The 18,008-nt window shown below is 43.2% G+C and overlaps 1 protein-coding gene across 1 annotated transcript in view; it reads right to left on the bottom strand.

The window, feature by feature from the left end:
- Positions 1 to 744: 744 nt before the first annotated feature.
- Positions 745 to 18,008, bottom strand: part of LOC125757855 (uncharacterized) — a 96,050-nt gene continuing 78,786 nt past the window's right edge. The window contains exons 4-9 of the mRNA XM_049414072.1: positions 14,025 to 14,357; positions 12,868 to 12,996; positions 10,539 to 10,616; positions 3,180 to 3,268; positions 1,656 to 1,916; positions 745 to 780 (exon numbers count right to left, since the gene is read on the bottom strand). Coding sequence (XP_049270029.1) covers positions 745 to 780; positions 1,656 to 1,916; positions 3,180 to 3,268; positions 10,539 to 10,616; positions 12,868 to 12,996; positions 14,025 to 14,357 — 926 coding nt within the window. The remainder of the gene's footprint in view (positions 781 to 1,655; positions 1,917 to 3,179; positions 3,269 to 10,538; positions 10,617 to 12,867; positions 12,997 to 14,024; positions 14,358 to 18,008) is intronic.

The raw sequence follows: 18,008 nt of genomic DNA, 5'->3' as shown, positions 1-18,008 counted from the left end.
TGTTTCGGCATCAGCTTTGGCCAATTTCCACAGTATAAATATCATTCAGCTGAAAATGCACCTTTCCAAATTTAATTACCATAGGGCAATTTCCACTAGCGGGTAATTACCATAGGGTAATCTCCGCTAGCACACTCTCATGATAGAGGGTGCATCAGTGCTGTGCCCGATTCCGTGACTTTGTTAGGACGACTGAGCGAGCACAGTTTTGCCTCCTTAAGAATTCTTGCTCCGTGGGTGAGGTAATTCGATGACTCCTTGAAAAAAGGTTGCAGGGTCCCTTTAAGTGATAATGATTGTGGAGCAGGAATGTATGGACAATTATTTCCGAATTATTGCCATCAGTTGGGAAGACAAAGGGAAGTGAAGCGAACACAGAGTACATTTTGTGTACAGAGTGGCAAGAACCCTAAGGAATGTGCTTCAATATTCCAAGGACTACAATTATGAAGATGCAATGAACATTGGAGACAGATGGGCCCTACAGTAGCCAGCGAATGTTCAGCGATTTTCATATAAGTTTCTGTGAACTTGGCGATCTCCAGCAATCCCAGCATTGACTAATGACTGAATTTGGACATTTTTACATACTTTTAATATATTAAGAGGGTCATAAATTGGTTCTGTTTTTACTGAAAGTGCAAAGATATGTTGCTGACGGTTTCTTCATGACACGAAAATAATGATTCATTAGAAAACATCCAACCAGCCCTCTGGCAATGTTCAACCAGCCCTTTGGACAGCTCAAAGGCCACTGGTTCCTGCTTCGTGTATCAGTGTCTGTAGCATGCACAAACAGGAAGTGCACATGCACACCCTATTAATGCTGCATTCGTAACCGCAGTACTAATCACAACGTTCACCACTGTTACCACTCTCATTAGTGAGTGACTGCAGTTCACGACACACGTAATGACATGCAAAAGATTTTTTTTCAATAATTCAACGGGTCGTAAAATGATCAAGTGCCACATATGTAGAGAAAGAAAAATCCCCCGCAATATAGCATGCATGTGTGCAGAAGACAAGGAAGTAGTGAAATGTTCAGCATTCATCCAACATTTAGAGTTCTCATAAAACAAATAACAGGCTCGCATGCATGCAATGGCCAGTACAACTGAAAAGGCTAAAAGGCATGGAATACTGGTTAGCTAGTGTTCATTATATATTACGGGTTCATCACAGAGGCATTCATTGCATACGAATGCCTACAGAAAACAAAGAAGAGCAGCTCTCAGTCCTCGCCTATTCCTTATTTTAAATATATGTGTCCTCTGCATATGTGCCCTGAAAATGAGAAAAGCGAAATGACATTGCAGTTTTTTCAAGGTGAAAGCATCTTCACGAAAAGCAGTTAAGTGTACCGCTTGGTTTGGTTTACGACCCGAGATACCACAATATTTTTCCTCTTCACATTTTGGTGGACTCTCCGTAACATCACTTGTTTACGATACTTGAATGCTCCCTGGGCATGTGTGGCAGTAATGCATCCAAAGGGATATACAAGGCTAACCAGTGCCTTTGCTACTCACTGGCCGGTGCTAATAATTCCAGGCTGTGCCAATACATACCGACAGAAGGCAGAAGTACTAGCAAGCCTAATCGGCACATTTCGAAATGCTGTACAGAAGGACAAGGAAAGGTCCGAAACTTACAGCTTCAGCTGGAGACGATGTTTCAGTTTCCAAGGGTGTGGTCGACGGAAGCAAAGTTTCAGCTTCTATTGGCGTGGCTGTATTGGCCTTTTCAGTTTGGCCATAATCCTCCGCAGCACCTTGTGACTGGCCTTCATTTACAGCAGTGACACTCTGAGCAGTCTGATCAATTACAGTCTGATCGATCACAGGAGGGATCCCAGTTTTGTGCAAGATGCCTTCATCAGGGCACTGCTCGTGAATTGTAGCAACCTTGCTTGCCTGAAACACGTGCAGGCAAAAAACGTCAGTAAAAGGAAAGTACCAGCTTTCAATTGTACTATATCAGGGTGCTCCAACTGCAGCAGCATTTCAATTTTTTATTTTATATTTTGTCTGGATTTACCCATGAACATTAGTACAATTGATCACATTTGGAACTCCTTTTCTCTCTGATATTATGCCGCGATAAATGTCACCAAAGTGGGCCCACTCGGCAGGTGTAGGCAAATCTTGGTGACAAAAATGCACAAAGGTTGGAAGCAGCTCGGAGTGTGGAAGTCGGACAAGACACCACTGCTAAAACAGAGGAACCACGGCCACAAAAGTGAGATGCATCCTGCCAACACTGAAAACATAATTGCTAACTCGCTACAACAACACCGGAGCAACCTAGCAGAGAGGTTTCCCACGGACTGCACAGTTAAACAGCATGAGAGATGCAGACAAAAAAGCCAGAGACCAGTGCTAACTTGCCTAAACCAAAGCACTCCTAAACCGCCTCAAAGAACTCCACGCGCATTATATCTTTCAGGCCTACACTACCTGGAATAAAAAGTATACAATTTACTACCCCAGTGTTGCATATGTGCATGATGAATGTTCCAACAATGCAGATGAATTATGACAGTCTAAGTGTTGCTCAATTAAACCCTTCTATGTAGACAGCGTCTTCGCTAACTACGAAACACGGCAGAAATTGGATAACTTGAGTAAGGAAAAGTAGTGGCAATGTCTTCATATTTTTTTTTTATGTTCTTGATCCAATCCAATATGAAATGTCCCGATGTATTCCACGTCATTCACGGTGCCCAGATTTATTCACATGCACTCCTGCATTCGTAATAATAAGCTGAAACTCCAATTGTCAAGGAGAGGCAGGAGGTGAAGACATGCTGAATATTGTTTCCATCTTTCTGGAAAATTGAGTAATGGGTTTACCATTTTAAATCTGCCAAATGGGCTACGAAACACTCCGTAGGTGGGACACTTCGGATTGATCTAGAAACAATAAAGGTAATTTACAATTTCCTAACCTGAATTTAAATACAGGCAATTATATTTTTTTTTATTCCACCCTCAACATAAGCTGGCTATTGCGGCAAAGATGAGATTCTGTGACCTCACTGCCCAGCAGAAAACCACCAGTGGGGCACCGCAATACTCCAATACCGGTAGATAGAAACCCAAACATGCAAGTAAGTTCTGGAGTTTAGAATAAATTTCTATTCTTGAAAATAAAGAGAAAGAAAAGCTGACGGATACCTCGTGTGCAATGTCATCTTCCTCATGTGGAAGAGAAAGTGAACCATTTTCAAACACAGAATCGTCCGCATCCTCGCCGCAGTCATCCACTGCAATACCAGGAAAGCAGATAAGTTGGCAAAAGGCACCATGCCACTGCTGGAGAACTGCTACGCATTAAGAGACCTCATTTATTCAACTTTGCTGCCAGCCAATGTTGCAGACATACCTGCCACAATTATGATTTACCGAATTTTTGCAAATATTCACTACATTAACATATTCCAATATAACACTACACTAGAATATTACCGAATGCTTAAAAGAGTATACAATTTACTGAACCGAGGAGCTGAAAACCAGTTCTGTCATTCCATTCCGCTCATTCAAAGTTAGTAAAAAGAGGAATAGCGAATGTGTGCCTCGTCAATGCCCTTAGAAGGTCGTGTCTGCATTCCATGCAAAAAAGTTTTGACGCCCAGGTTAGCCGCTTGGTATCTGCAGGGTATACGAAGGCTCTTGTTTCGGCTGTGGCGGAAAAGCTGTTAAAACAAATCAGACGTGGTGAAAATGACCGTGTACCAGTTGCGCATGTTGAAAAGAAAAAACTTGCTGTACTTCCGCACATACGTGATCTGTCCCACAAACTTAAGAGGGTAGGGCAACGTGCTGGCGTTAAGGTAGTGTTTTCCGCACTGGAGAAGTTGTCCAAGCTTTGCAAGTTTGCTTCGAGTGGCAGCAGTAATGGCTGTTCTGTGAAACACAAAAAGCAGTTTGTGCCCTGTACCACTGGCGTGGTACACGTGATTCCTCTGTCCTGTGGGAAGAAATACGTGGGACAGACTGGTAGGTGCTTGAACGACCGTCTAAGAGAGCACCACAACAATGTGTACAACACGGTTCAAGGCCACTTGGGTAGTCATTGTCGTGACTGTGGCTGCGCGCCCTTCTTTGAAAAAAGTGAGGTCCTGGCTAGGCATAATTTACAGTTGACACGCGAAATCATCGAGGCAGACTTCATCAGAAAGTTCGATAGCAGTTGCATCAGCTCATCTTCGATAGCACTTTCATCTCATGAAATATCATATCTAAACAGACCATGAGTGATACGACCGTGTGCGCAGTGGTGGTTGCTCTATGTAAAATGTTAAAAAAAAAAATCGTCATCTGCCCCTGTTGTGGCGCATGTCAGCGAAGTGTATAAATGGTCATCCTTCCCTTTCTACCAATAAAGTGTTGTAAGTTAGCGCTCTGTGTGCGTCGCCTTTCTTGTCCCCGTCTTCTGTTGCGCTGTATCCCCTCCGATGTCTAACCAACACGCCCAAGCTTCGATACTAAGTCGCTTAAAAGAAAAAAGGGAGAGTGGGAGGAGGTAGCAGCATCGAGCATGCTTCTGACTAAATACAATAATAAGGCAGCAAGCAAAAAAGCTGTATTTTCTTTTCTTATTACAGGGTTCGTACAGGTTTGCAAAGCAAAAATTCAAGGATAATCAAGGACTTTCCGGGAGCTGTCGCAGGTAGAGCTGTGCGAATAGCAAAATTTTGGGTGCGAAGCGAATTCGAATATTGAAGTGCGAGTGCAAATCGAGTCGAATATTTTTCGAATATTTCTAGAATATTTTTTTAATACTTCGAAGCGAAATTGCAGAAAGAAAAGTTAGAGAGGATTACTAAGCATATTCTTATGAGATAGCAACACGAAAGCGTTTCTTTTCGCTAGGTTGATGAAGCACTGGTGGGGTGGTGTTTCATAGTTGTCTTATCAAGAATGAGGCAATGTAGAGGCCGAATTCTATTTATGTACATGATTTGGTGCAACCAAAGTGTTGCCGACAACACTTTACACATGATAGGCAAAGATGCCATTTCCTCAGCCTCTCCTCCTCTCTCAACTTCTGTGGAAGCCCAACAGATGTGGCGGACAAGGGTCTGCTCCCTTCAAGTCTGGAGTTCCAAATCTGCCTCGTAGACGTCGATATATAAGAACACCTGAAATTTTGGATGCTAAAAAGCTTCGGCATCCGATTTTTCGGACTTCCTGCCTAAATTTCAGGTCCAAAACAGCATTAACTGAGCCCCCACCTCTGCCACATCTTTCATCTGAAGCAACCGAAAGGTGCTTGTTAGTACCGATTCATAATGGCGTAATAGTTGCGCAAAAAGACAGACAAAAAAGCACTTGTGGTGTTCTCTTTCTTGTCTTTGTCTTTTTTTGCGCAACTATTACACCATTATGAACCTTTCATCTCCATGTTGGAAACAGCGTTTTCTTGAGTTAGTACATTTGCAACCGTAGCAGAGATTAGACAGTTATAGTTTAGCGTTAGCGTGATGGGGGGGTTAAAGGAATAGCGTTACTGTGCCGCAAACGTTGGTTGCGGAAAGCGTGTTTTAGTTTAGTGGGATAGCGTTTACGTGCCCAAGCTGGGACGGTGGCACCACCTAGCGAAGGGTGAATGCGTTAAAAAAAGTGAAAAGAACAAAACCGAGAATGCTTGCCTGTATCCCCGCACGCAGCAATATTACTCCTTTTTTTTAGTGAAAATAAAAGTAAATAAATATGAACTAAGCACCAAAAGCGAAAATTTTCATGTTACAGACTTGTTTACACCGATCTTCTAGATAGGCCTAGGGAAGTTTGAAACGGGAAGCGATCTCAAAAACTACGCTAAGTTATCCGTAATACCGTGTCGTCGAAGCTACCTGAAGGCAAGCGAAGCAATTTCGCACAGTCGTTTGCTACGAAAGAAGTGGATCCGTCCACATCAACGCTAAATTCAGTTCGAAGCGGGCGTCGAAAACCGCCGCCATGTTTTAACGTCACTACGTTACCACAGCAAACACGCTAACGCTAAATCTGAAAAATAGCGTGCGTACGGTAAACGCTACGGGTCCTGTACGGTACTCTGGCGCATGCGCATTTCGGTCCCGCTAATTCCGGTAAGCCCGCTATTTCCGTTAAGCCCACTAAACTATAACTGTCTATTGAAGGCAGCTTTGCCGCAATATCGGGTTGTGATGAGGTGAAGCATATTGAAAACCTAAGGACCACTTCTAATCGGACGTTGACTGTGTCTTGGCAAAGTTCAACCGTAACGGAGCTTGAAAGGCAGTTTTGCCTCAATACCGGGGTGTGATGAGGTGAAGCATATTGAAAATCTAGGGACCACTTCCAATCGGACGTTGACTGTCTCTTGGCAAAGTTCGACCGTAACTGAGCTTGAAAAGCAGCTTTGCCGCAATACGAGAGTGTAATGAGGTGAAGCATATTAAAAATTTGAAGGGGTCACTTTTAATTGGACGTTGACTGCATTTGTTTTTGGGAAGTTCGAATAGTTCGACTAGTAAAATTTCAGTGCGAATCGAATCGAATAGCAAACGCTATTCGAAAAATATTCGAAATTTCGACTATTTGCACACCCCTAGTCGCAGGTTTTTCAAGGACTCAAAGCAGCATGCAAAGTTGGTATTTTTTTGCTCTGAAGTTCTCAAAAATGACTAATTTTATTGAAATAAATAGATATCACAATTACAACAAAAACATCTAGTCGATAACTTTTCAAGATCACAACACACAATGAATGCTTACAAAAGCAGTTGAGATTTCTCCAGTACAGGCTTGAAGTTCACTAAGTAATATTCAAAACGTCCAGTGTAGTGTTATTTCACTTAAATAAAGATAAATAAATGTATATCACAATGATCTTAATAATGACTAGCCTGGATCACTTTGCAAGTTCTAAACAGTACAAAAAAAAAAAAGCTCACAACACACAATGAACTCATACAACAGCGGTTGAGATTTCTCCAGTATAACCTTGGTGAAGTTCACCAAACATATTCAAAACATTCAGCGTAATATTATTTCACTTATACAAAGATATATAAATGTATACGAGGTATGCACTTGACGTCATCTGCGACGAGTGCTAGCGGCGGGGCCGCCATTTTGCAGGCCCGTGCACTCGCCGCACATGCAAAATACTCTCAGCACGCGCTTTAGCGTTTTTTTTTTATGTAGTTTCAAAGGGAAACGTAGGAAGCCATCAGGAGAGCGCGAAGCATTGCGCTGTAGAGACTGGAAAGCTATGCGAGCACAGATTTCGCCTTTTCCGCATGTCTGCCTGGCCAAGCATGACTGATGCCAAGTGACAAGTTTGGTCAGTTCAATTAGCACCCCTCTTCCACAGTTGTTAGACCTCATTTCTTCGTAAAGCACTCATGCTGCTTAAACTGAATGTTTGAGCAGTTACCTTTCAAAGATGCGGTGCTGGCATTCTGCGCAACTGAGAGGACATTTCGATGTCACCGCTGTGCGCACACCGTGTTAAATGCACATCTATGTTTTTTTTGCGGTTTCTAACAAGACCATTACTGCTGTACGCAATAAGCTGTCATTTCCAAGTCAGTGGAAGATCATATAGTAGCGCGAAACCATTTTTTCCTCGTCTCATTAAAGCCGCACCAAAAGCGCGGCGGCTTCCTCGGTGCATGTGTAGCCCTCGGTGGCGAGCGGCACAGCGCATAGGAGGTGTCGGCCACGCCCACCTCTGAAATTACGCTGTCTCCGTGCGATTGGGGCGGCCGAAGAGAAACCTGCCGGCACACAATCTCGGAGGCCATGCTCCACGTGCCGCAGTTTTCAAGAAAAAAAAATATCTAAAAGCGTTAGGTTGTGCACAGTCGACACTTGCAGCGTGCTGCTCAAACACAAAGAATTAACAACTGTGACAGTTGTCAGTTCGCACTCGTCCTGTGTATACCTGTGCGTTCTTTTCAAGTGTCCTTTGCGTTTAAGCAGCATTCTGCAACTGTCGAGCTGTGACAGTTGTTCGTTCACGCTCATCCTGTGTGTGTTCTTTTCGTGCGTCCTTTGTGTTTAAGGGGCGCGCTGCCGAACTGCCTGCCGTTCTTCGCGTGACATTTTAATTTCTTGCTATCGCATCCACTACTTTGCCCTTGCTGCGAAACTTTGACTTTTTCAGAGCACCAAGACATGATAGCGCTGGTGAACAACCATTATGTTAAGTGGCTGTATAGGGGCCTAAAATTCCTCGCGCTAAAGGCGGGTAATATAAGTAATAAAATCATGAAAGTGATGTGAAACATGTGCATGAAGAATGAATGACAAGTGGTTGTGATGATAAAACAATGAGGATACGGTGGGAGCACGAATACCTCCTGAAGGCCTCTGAGGCCAAAGGCCGGGAGGCAAGTGCTTTTTCTAATGTACCACCCGTAGCAACAACCTCTATTCAGAGGTCGTGCTACAGACTGCCTGGGTATGTGACGTGAAAGCTATAGAGTTGTTTTAAAAACGCGAACAGTGACTGATGTTTAAAAAAATCACAGCATATCCACAGAGTGAATGATGATGAGTGGGCGAAGCTGCGGAGGTTCATCGGTAAACCGTGAATCTTCCGTGAATTCTGCCCAGTACATCATCACCGACGTGAGATCGGGCACTTTTATACTAAAGGTTCGATGTGTCATGACGACTTGCAGCTCACTTTAATTTTACATGTACGCTGTGAATTTTCATTGTTTAGAAAACCATTACTTTAGAAAACATCTGGCGTCTTTCGTTAAGCAGCTGGCGTCTTTTCGTTTTGCTTTAGAAACATCTGGCGTTCTTTTGTTTTGCTTTTACAAAACATCTGGCGTCTTTCGTTGGTTTATTTCATCAATCAACGGCGTTTGAACAAAATTTTTGTTGTTTAATCACGCACAGGAGAAATCTCACCAGGCACTACCTTGGAGGTAAACAATGGCTGCTAATGGGAATGAGAGACAGAAGAAGTCGGCTTTTAGCTAACACTTACACTTCTACTTCTACTAACGTTTCCTACTGGAACATGCCAATGGCTGCTAATGGGCAATGAGAGACAGAAGAATTCGGCTTTAGTTAACGCGCACGCTGCGAATTTTTTATTGTTCAACAACGCACAGGAAAAATCTCCCACCGGCACCACCTTGGAGGTCAAAGCGTAAGACTGGTTACGCACTACGACTACGACTACGAGGGACGAACGGGTGCCGCCTTAAGGAGCTTCGCCCCTAAAACAGGTTCCCTACCGATGCACATTGATGGGTGAAATGGTAATTGTGGTTGATAGGGTAAAAGAAAGTGTTGTTGTCTAAGCGTGTCTAGTTCATTACACTTGATTAAAATGTGAAGCACGGTTAGTGCTTCACCACATCTCTGACACAAAGGTGGATCGCCGCCGGAGAGAAGGTGTGAGTGTGTACTGTGTGTGTGTGTGTCCTGTTCTTAGCCTTGTGAGTATTACTTCTGTGTGGTGTGACTTTGATACTGGTGGCCAATTACCCAGATGCAGCTTGATAACGTGTAGTTTGTTTTGTGTGTGTCTATCCCATATGCTCTGCCAATAAGCCCTGAGCTTTCTTTTAAGGAAGGGTTTTATGTCGAGTGCAGGAACAGGAATGAGTGCATTAGCGGACACGTTTTCGTGGGCGGATCCAGCTAGCTGGTCCGCCAACACGTTTCCTTGTATCTCGCGGTACCCTGACACCCAGCACACTACGACATGCTGTTTGAGTGTGTTGACCGTGCATAGGAGTGAGTACAGTGAGACAAGAACAGGGTTTTTGTGCTTTTTCAGAGTTTTCAGAGCTTTTACTACGCTTAGGGAATCTGTGTATGTCACAGCACTTTCTAGTTTTAACTGATTGATGTGTTTGACGGCCGCAAGTATGGTGTATACCTCTGCAGTGAAGATGCTTGTATTCGGGTGTAGAACGCCAGCACGGGAAAAGGATGGACCAACAGCTGCGTAAGACACAGAAGTATTGCACTTTGAGGCGTCTGTAAAAAATTCTGGACAAGTGTATTTGTGCTGTAGTTCGAGGAAGTATGTACGGATATGTGCAATAGGCGCGCATTTTGTAACCTCCACGAAAAATATATCGCAGTCTATAAGCCGCCACTGCCACGGCGGGAGACGTGCAGCGGGGGCCATTAGACAGTGTTCAAGAATTGGCACACCCGTTTCCTGAGCTAGGCCTCGCACGCGGAGTGAGTAGGGCTGTCTCGCCGAAGGGCGGTTGTGAAAGAGGGCCAAACTGGACAAATCATTAATTGTGGAGTGTGAGGGGTGTTCCTTGTTAGCGTTCACTTTGACAAAAAGTACAAAGGACATGTAGCATCTCTGCAGGTGGAGCGACCATTTGTTTGATTCGACGTAGAGGCTTTCTATGGGGCTCGTGCGAAAAGCACCCGTAGAAGAGAGCCTACAGTAATAGGAGCATCTGTATAGTACTATACTGTTGGTGCAATGGTTATTCCGTGACGCAGGGACAAAAGTTCTCATGAAGGCTAAAGATTCATTAGCACAGCCTCAAAATAAATCCAGCATACCAGACAAAAGGGCTGCTGAAGCATGGGGAACAGTTTCGACATTGTCAGTGTCCACAGCCATTCCATTTTCATCTGCATCTGTAGGACGCCATAGCAAAAAACCATAAAGGTGCTTTCAGTTGAAGTGCAATACAAAATTCATCAAATTTTACATACACATGCAGACTGACATGATGCTTTCCAATACACAACACAACTGATGGCAATGCTCTGTTAAAGAAAAAAAAAACCTTTTAGACAAACCATTGCAATTGCAATTCATTTCAGATACTTTCACTTATGTCAAGGCATTGAAAACATTTTGGACACCACATAGGCTTTACGCATTGCTTGCGATGCTACACCAGTTGAGTGCACTTGGAATATATCTGTAAGGATCAAATTATCACTCTCAATGCTACGGGCATCATTTCTAAAAACACATAATAAAGGTCACTACTGATAATTTACTGCCTGCCAGTAGCACAACTTCTTTGCCTTAGTGTTGACTCGTATGCCACCAGAATTCTTTAATACACTAGTACTATATTCATGTATAAAGCAGATGCTCTGACACGTCTAAACATCATCACACTGTCCAAAATGTTCCACACTAAGTGGTGGTAACCGTACCTTAATTGTTAGTGACACCCTATTTGGTGCGAGATTCCGAACAGTCAATACATACGCAGCATCTTTTATACACCGTGAAAATGCAGCCTGCTCTTATTTATCAAATGATCATGCATAGTTACAGCAACAAAGATACTGCTGTGTTTCTCCCTTCCAAGGGAGAGCAAAAACAATGACACAATGGATGACACCAAGTTCCAAGTCTGGCATTGTGAGAATTAACCATACTGTGGTTTGCATGGCAACTGTGAAGGGGCAATTGAATTTTATAAGTCATCCAAAACAATTCTTTGTTTAGAAAGCTCCAGACATAAAGAGTGGTGACACATTCTTGCAATTAAAGTGCTTATTTGTCATCATACAAGATTTCAGATCGTAATTCTGCATTTTAATCAAGATATTTTTTTTTGCACTCTTTGGCCAGGCATGGTACAGGCATGGTTTGGCCAGGCATGATTTTTTAAGCATTTCAAGGCAAACAAAATGCATGATTTAAAAAACAATAATAAATTAAAATAGCTTGCACTAAGTCGCGCAAGGCTGGGTCACGGCAGAGCTGCTGGGCACCTAGTTGGTCCTGGCTTGGCTAGGCTTTTACCCTTTCACCTCTCTCTTTCCCACCCCTTGCTATGCTATGCATGGCTACGCTTAGATCTTTTCTTTTTCTATCTGTTTCTATCTTTTTCTCTGTCTATTTCTTTGTCTTTCCATCTTTTTCCCTCTTCCCCTTCTGTCTATTTTTCGATTTTTTTCTGTCTCTCTCTCTCTCTCTCTCTGTAGTTGTTCTCTTGCTTTCTATCTTTTTCTCTCTTCCCTTTCTCTCTATGTCTCTCTTTTTCTCTCTGCACTCGTTTTCTCGCCCATTGCAGTTATTGCATCCCACGCTGGACAAAGTCTGCGCATGTGTTCTGGGAGCGAAGCAGAAGAGGATGACGAAGAAGAGTACAAAGAGGGCGCATGCCGGTTCATGGGGATAATTTTCTATCTACGACACATGGCAAGCCTCATGCATAACAGCTCTGCTGTAAAAGTAGTAACAGACAAGATGTTAAAGGGGGTTAACCAACATCAACTTCTGGTGGTCTTACTTACACGTGCACTCTGCTTTTCTTTTTCACTGTGATCGAGTTTCACAGGCCAGAACTTTTATGCCGGTTACCAATTTCAATTTTATTTCACCATCACACCAGTAGATGGCTGAGGAGCCCAAGGTGAACGCGATCTCTCAATATATAGACAATCCCGGCACAAGCCGTGCCTTGAAGGACCAGAAGCTTCCCTAATGTTTTCAATTATTCTAATCAGATTGCATGCATGGAGTGAATTGTACAATACATTTAGGAGTGTATGCAAGCACCAGCAACTACATTTGAATGCATTACGACTTGTGTCACAAAATAGCTGGGAGGTTAGATTAGTACATCTGACAACTAATAATGACTGTGCTCGCCAATACTCTGCTTTGAGAGTACATTATTTTGCTGGACACAAGTTCCCCCAACAAGAAATTAAGTTGACTAAAACACTCTGGTTACTGGGTTCTTCATCATCACCACAACATGACATCTGGCGGAGGTGCTTCTACATTAGTGTGCCGAACACCCAAAAGCAAGCCTAAAGCACAAATTCAATGTTGCAATGATGATATCCAAGTTCAAAACTGACTGGATCTGCTTGGAACACTTAGAAAAGGCCCACACAGGGTCTAAGTTCTCACCTGTCTTCGTTGCAGGAGTTTTGCCTTCAGGTTCCTTGATGATGGCAAGACCCGGCAATTCTGGCTTCTTGGGAGTACGAGGCCTAGCAAGTGATTTTCCTCTGTTCTCGGCTGGTGGTGGAGTCACCGCTGTCAATTATGGCAATGAAAAACAGCCAAAAGGCCAAACCTGAGGCATTGATGCCACATATATGTACTTCATTGTAGCAATGAGCATTTAGCAGTCAGCAGCTTGTAGAGACACCGTACTCAAATGGATCGCTTGAGCTGAGTACTATCTAGTGGCCCGTTAACAAGCGGCCCCTTAAAGGTGAAAGACTATTTGCATGATATGACACGAGCCAAACTGTCGCAGACCACTGCAAAGCAAGGCATAATTGCAGCTGCAGACTTGATTGCAAATTATTATTACAGCCGAGCAGAAAGGCCTGTAAGCTGGACCCTACATTTAGGATGTAGGTAACTGAAATATTAGCCTTAAGTTCAACAAGACCAAAATTACGCCTCAGCAAATTGATGTTCGAAAATTAGTGTATTGATTTAATGAAAGTTTTGTTGGGAAAGCGTGACCTAAATGGGCAGCGAATTAGTGTGAACATTGTGAAAGAACAAATGCAACACGAGAGGCCTCCCGACATGCAGTTTTTACACTGACACACCTCTTATTTACAGGCTGCAGTGGTATTAGGTTCAATTTCACGGCATTCATGACCATGTGTTCAAGGTCAATTGCCACAGCATGGCGGCCGAAGAAATCTGAAGTTAACAACTTCTTAGCGACTTGCATGCTGTGTACAAAGTTAGAGAATGCAGACAAACAAATTGCTGCAACCTTTGTGTTTAGCAAGAGTTACATTATTACTACTACATCCTCTCAAAGACGAAGCAGTGACCAGTAGTCACCAGTCTAGTTGCACCACTCTACGTGCATGATCTTAGCTTGCCAGTGCAGCCATTAAACTTATGCAAGATTTCTCCAACACACAGTTGTTGAACTTCAATGTTCGAACAACAGATCAGACTGTTTTGACAATTTGGAAAAAGATGACATGATGACACTGCAAATCCTGCAGATTCATAAAACAAGAAAAATGGCGCCTTGAAAACTACTCGCGTGTAATTAAACTTACAATGAAGTAGCACATGCATCAACTAACCTGCACCCAGCTCTTCTGCCGAGTTGGCAGACAACTTGGCAGTTGCATTCAAGGGAGGGACACTGGTTTTCGTGAAGGACGAGCGTCCCACATTCAGCGAGGAGAAGGACTGCTTCAGAGGCGGTCTTGAAATCGGCCTCTTGAGAGGGAGGGTGCCTCGGCCATTGTTGCCACCGGACTTGGAGATTTCACTCTCGAATAGGGCAGCCCTCGCGGCCACAGAGACCGTTACGATCGGTTGGTCAGTGCCAGTGCCGTTGCTAGCATGTCCTCTCGCTTCACTCAGGGTGGACGCTTTGGTGAGCCCCACCTTTGGGTCTTCACCTTGTGGCACTAAAAGTGGCACACAGACAAACGCCGTATAGGCACAGCAAAAACAAACTTGTACAAAATTGCAATAGACAGCCTGCATGACTCATACAATGAACTTGAAGCTGAATAACTCGAAACTCGGACTAGGTGTTACAGATTTACCGTGGTGTCTTAAGTGCCATATTGAGCAAAGAATTTCATCCTTTAATGTTCTGCTTAGCACCTACAACACCACGACAAGCTCGAAACTGGTGTTCGTACAATGACAGTGCAAGGTTATGAAAATTTAAAGTGACTGGAAAGAAATCTTGTGAGGCAGGTTTCTCTTATGAAAAAGATAAATGAATTCCAAGTGCTCCAATAAGATAAATACTGTATTTAATAATACAGTATTTGCTGCCATAAGCAAATACTGTATTTCAACCTGTATCTCCCTTTTGGTTTATATAAGAGGAAATGTGGAGGAACACTATGAGAATAAACTTTCAAGGACCTTACGTTGCAAAAAATAAATAAATAAATTGAGGGACTCCGAAAAGGTGCCATGATTGCATGACACAATAGACAATGGTGCTGTAAAACAGTGTACAGAACTCATCAAGGCTGCGTGTCTAGCCATCCCCCATGCTGAAATAAAGTCGACTTGCTTTTAAATTTTGCATTGTTGCTCAAAACAGTCAGTCACAGACCCTCCAGTTAACTCGTTGACATACACAATTTCACCCACGTTCTAACGAAATATAAGGGGTTCTATAGTGATTATGTTTTGTCTAACGAAATCAATCCAGAAAATTTTGAAAAAACATCTTTAAAGTCCTGCAGATGTTAGTTGTTGGGCAAAGCAACCTCCGATTGGGGGAAAATTGCATCAGCAGAATTGAATCCACCAGAGGGGATGCTATTATACTAATTTCACGAGTACAATGCCATCCAATGGTGCTAATCAGTACATTATAAAGAACAGAACAGGCAAACTGACATTTCAAGTATATGGCAAGCATCCCAACGCACGTTGTAGAAACTAAATGTTAATGCCTGTGAGCACACTTTTCTCTGCACACTAACTTGCCTGAACATCTGACACAGCCTTCCCTGGACCTGGCAGAGCAAAGGGCCTGCCTACCCCCCCCCCCCCCCCACCAATGAACTATGCTTTGCCCTATGATTACGACTTATGGCATGCACAGGGCAGGTTGACAAGCCCAGGCAAGTGGACTCTGCCCTAACACCCCTGTCAAGCGGGCAAGTTAAGTGCATTTACGGGAAGTGCACTTCAGCACCTTGAGTGACACCTTAGGCTATGCAGTGCTAAACAGGAAAATGGAGCGCACTTGCAGTAAAAAAAAAAAGTGACAGACTATAGATGTAAAAGCAACACAACCTCTAAAAGGCTACTGTTTTATACTATAATATAAATAAAAACAAACTTATTCTAACATAAACATTTAATCAAATAATAACAACATATAAACTTAACCTTATAATAAAAACAAACACGAGCTGAATGAATAATGGCCACCACGCTGTTGATTGTGCACACAATAAATTTGTTTATTGTGCTGTTTTGCTTCACACTAAACACAAATATTGTTAAATGCTGTTCGACAACTAAAATAAACTGTGTCCTTTCATATGCATTTTACTTTTGTACCATTGAAACTGCTGGTGGCAAGGCTACGCACTTGCCACCAACAAAGTATTTTCCACCAGCAAAGTATTTGACAGCAAAATATTTTCCTAAGTGCACTCCAACCAGGGTGCACATTTCTGCAAGCAACATTTCACTTGAAACATTTAAATTTGGCAAAGTGTACTCAAACCAAGTGATACCCTTCGCAAGAGAACTTAACTTGCCCGCTTGACAGGTGTCTAAGACTTAAACTGAGCTACACTTCAACAAGAACAATTCAAACTAAGAGCCACTCAGAAATAAAGCTCTATACTGTATGACAGCTTATGGCAGCGTACATCAAGAACAAGGCAACACAAAACATAAAAACCCATTCTTAAGTTCAATGTCGTCCTTGTTTCTGATGTCATATAGCTTCAGAATAGACCCCTGCTGTCTGCAGCAACAGCAGGGTGTGTTCAGATAAGGACAGACCAAGGGGGGTCCCGACTATTTTTTGTTTTGCACGAAATTTTTATATGAGCTGGGCAAATGTCTCTATAGAAAGGAATGAACCTTCGTTTTGCGGAAATTGTCACGGATTTCTAGGAAAAAATTCGCGTTTCACAACAGGTAGAAAAAGGAAATTCTGCAACTTTCAGATTTCACAAATTTGGAGGCCTATCACTAAAAACTTAACGCATTGTGGACATCAGTGTTAATTTTTCGTAAATTTTCAGCAATAGTACTATCGGCCTACGGAAATTTAAATTTCCGTAGACGGAGAACACATGACCGTCGTGAAATGCGAGGCGCACCGCGGTGCGCCTGCAACGGTCGGCCCCAGACAGAAGAGAGTGTTACCCTCACCCCTGAAAAGAAGCTTTTTGGGTGTGGGCAGTATGTCAGTCTGGATAGTGAACTCGAACAAAGAAGTCGTGTTGTTTTCTACGTGTGTCAATGATACAGTTTTTTCATCACATTGTAGTTACTCTCGTGTCGTCCTCTATTATTAATAATAAGTTATCTCGTAAGCAGATAAGATAGAGATTGCGGAGTAAGTAAGAAGCCCACTGCAAGCAGCTCTCTTCACGTAAACCCTGGTGTCAAGACATCAGCTGCGATCCGGCTACTGAACTTTCGTTATTGCCTTAAGAACTTCCTTGGACGCTACCTTCACCCCAAAGTGAGTGTACCTTATACTCACTGTAACCTACTGTGTCACCGAGAGACCGCACTGTGGCACAGTTCTGATGGCGAAGTTTCCTGAACGAAATTGCTGCGCCGACTACTTAAAGAGACACAAGCGGAAGATCAGGTTTCAAAGGAATTTCCGCAGTGTCAAAGACTTGGGAATTGACAATCTAAAGAAAGTGTTGGAAGCTGACACAGCGCTCAGAGTGCATGAATCGCACTTTGTGTGCAAGAATTGCTTTAGGAACTTTAAGGAAGACATTGAGCATATGGAAGAGGAATCCAGTCAGTCCAATCAGGGTTTCCAGACTACAGAGGAAGTTATGGAAAGCATTAAGGCTGTCGTTGGTGCCCCATCAGCAGTGTCGCCACTAAAGCCTCCTCGGAGTGTAAAGAAAGGGAAGAGACTCTCGTACGCAAAGCGCAAGGCAGATGAAATTACTAGAGCTGCTGTAAGAAACATTCGATGTGGAATTCGCACAGCATACGGCATTAAAGACATTCCATCACAAATCAGTTGCTGCTCCTGTGCCAGCTGGAAGAAAAACCTACACAGCGTACATCAAGTGCACATCTTTTCGAGAGCGGTTCCGTCTGCTATCCTTGATACATCTGAGCCTAAGAATAAAAGAGGTGCAACGCTTCATTCCAGAGGCAACGAATCACGCGATTCTAAAGGCCAGGAAGATAGCTGCAGAAGGTTTGTGGAGCCTTTTGGAGCTGTACTGCAGAGAAAAATTGAGTGAAGCAGACACCAACAAAATCCTTGAATACTACACAAAAGATGAGCTGGACTGTTCAAGACAGAGTCCAAACAAGAAAGATGTGGTGCGCGTGCGCATCGATGGAAAAGCCGAATTCATTTCGAA

This window comes from Rhipicephalus sanguineus, chromosome 3 (genome assembly GCF_013339695.2).
Source record: "Rhipicephalus sanguineus isolate Rsan-2018 chromosome 3, BIME_Rsan_1.4, whole genome shotgun sequence".
NCBI lineage: Eukaryota > Metazoa > Arthropoda > Arachnida > Ixodida > Ixodidae > Rhipicephalus > Rhipicephalus sanguineus.
The sequence above is the reverse complement of the archived record's forward strand: the minus strand, read 5'-3'. Positions and strand labels throughout refer to the sequence as shown.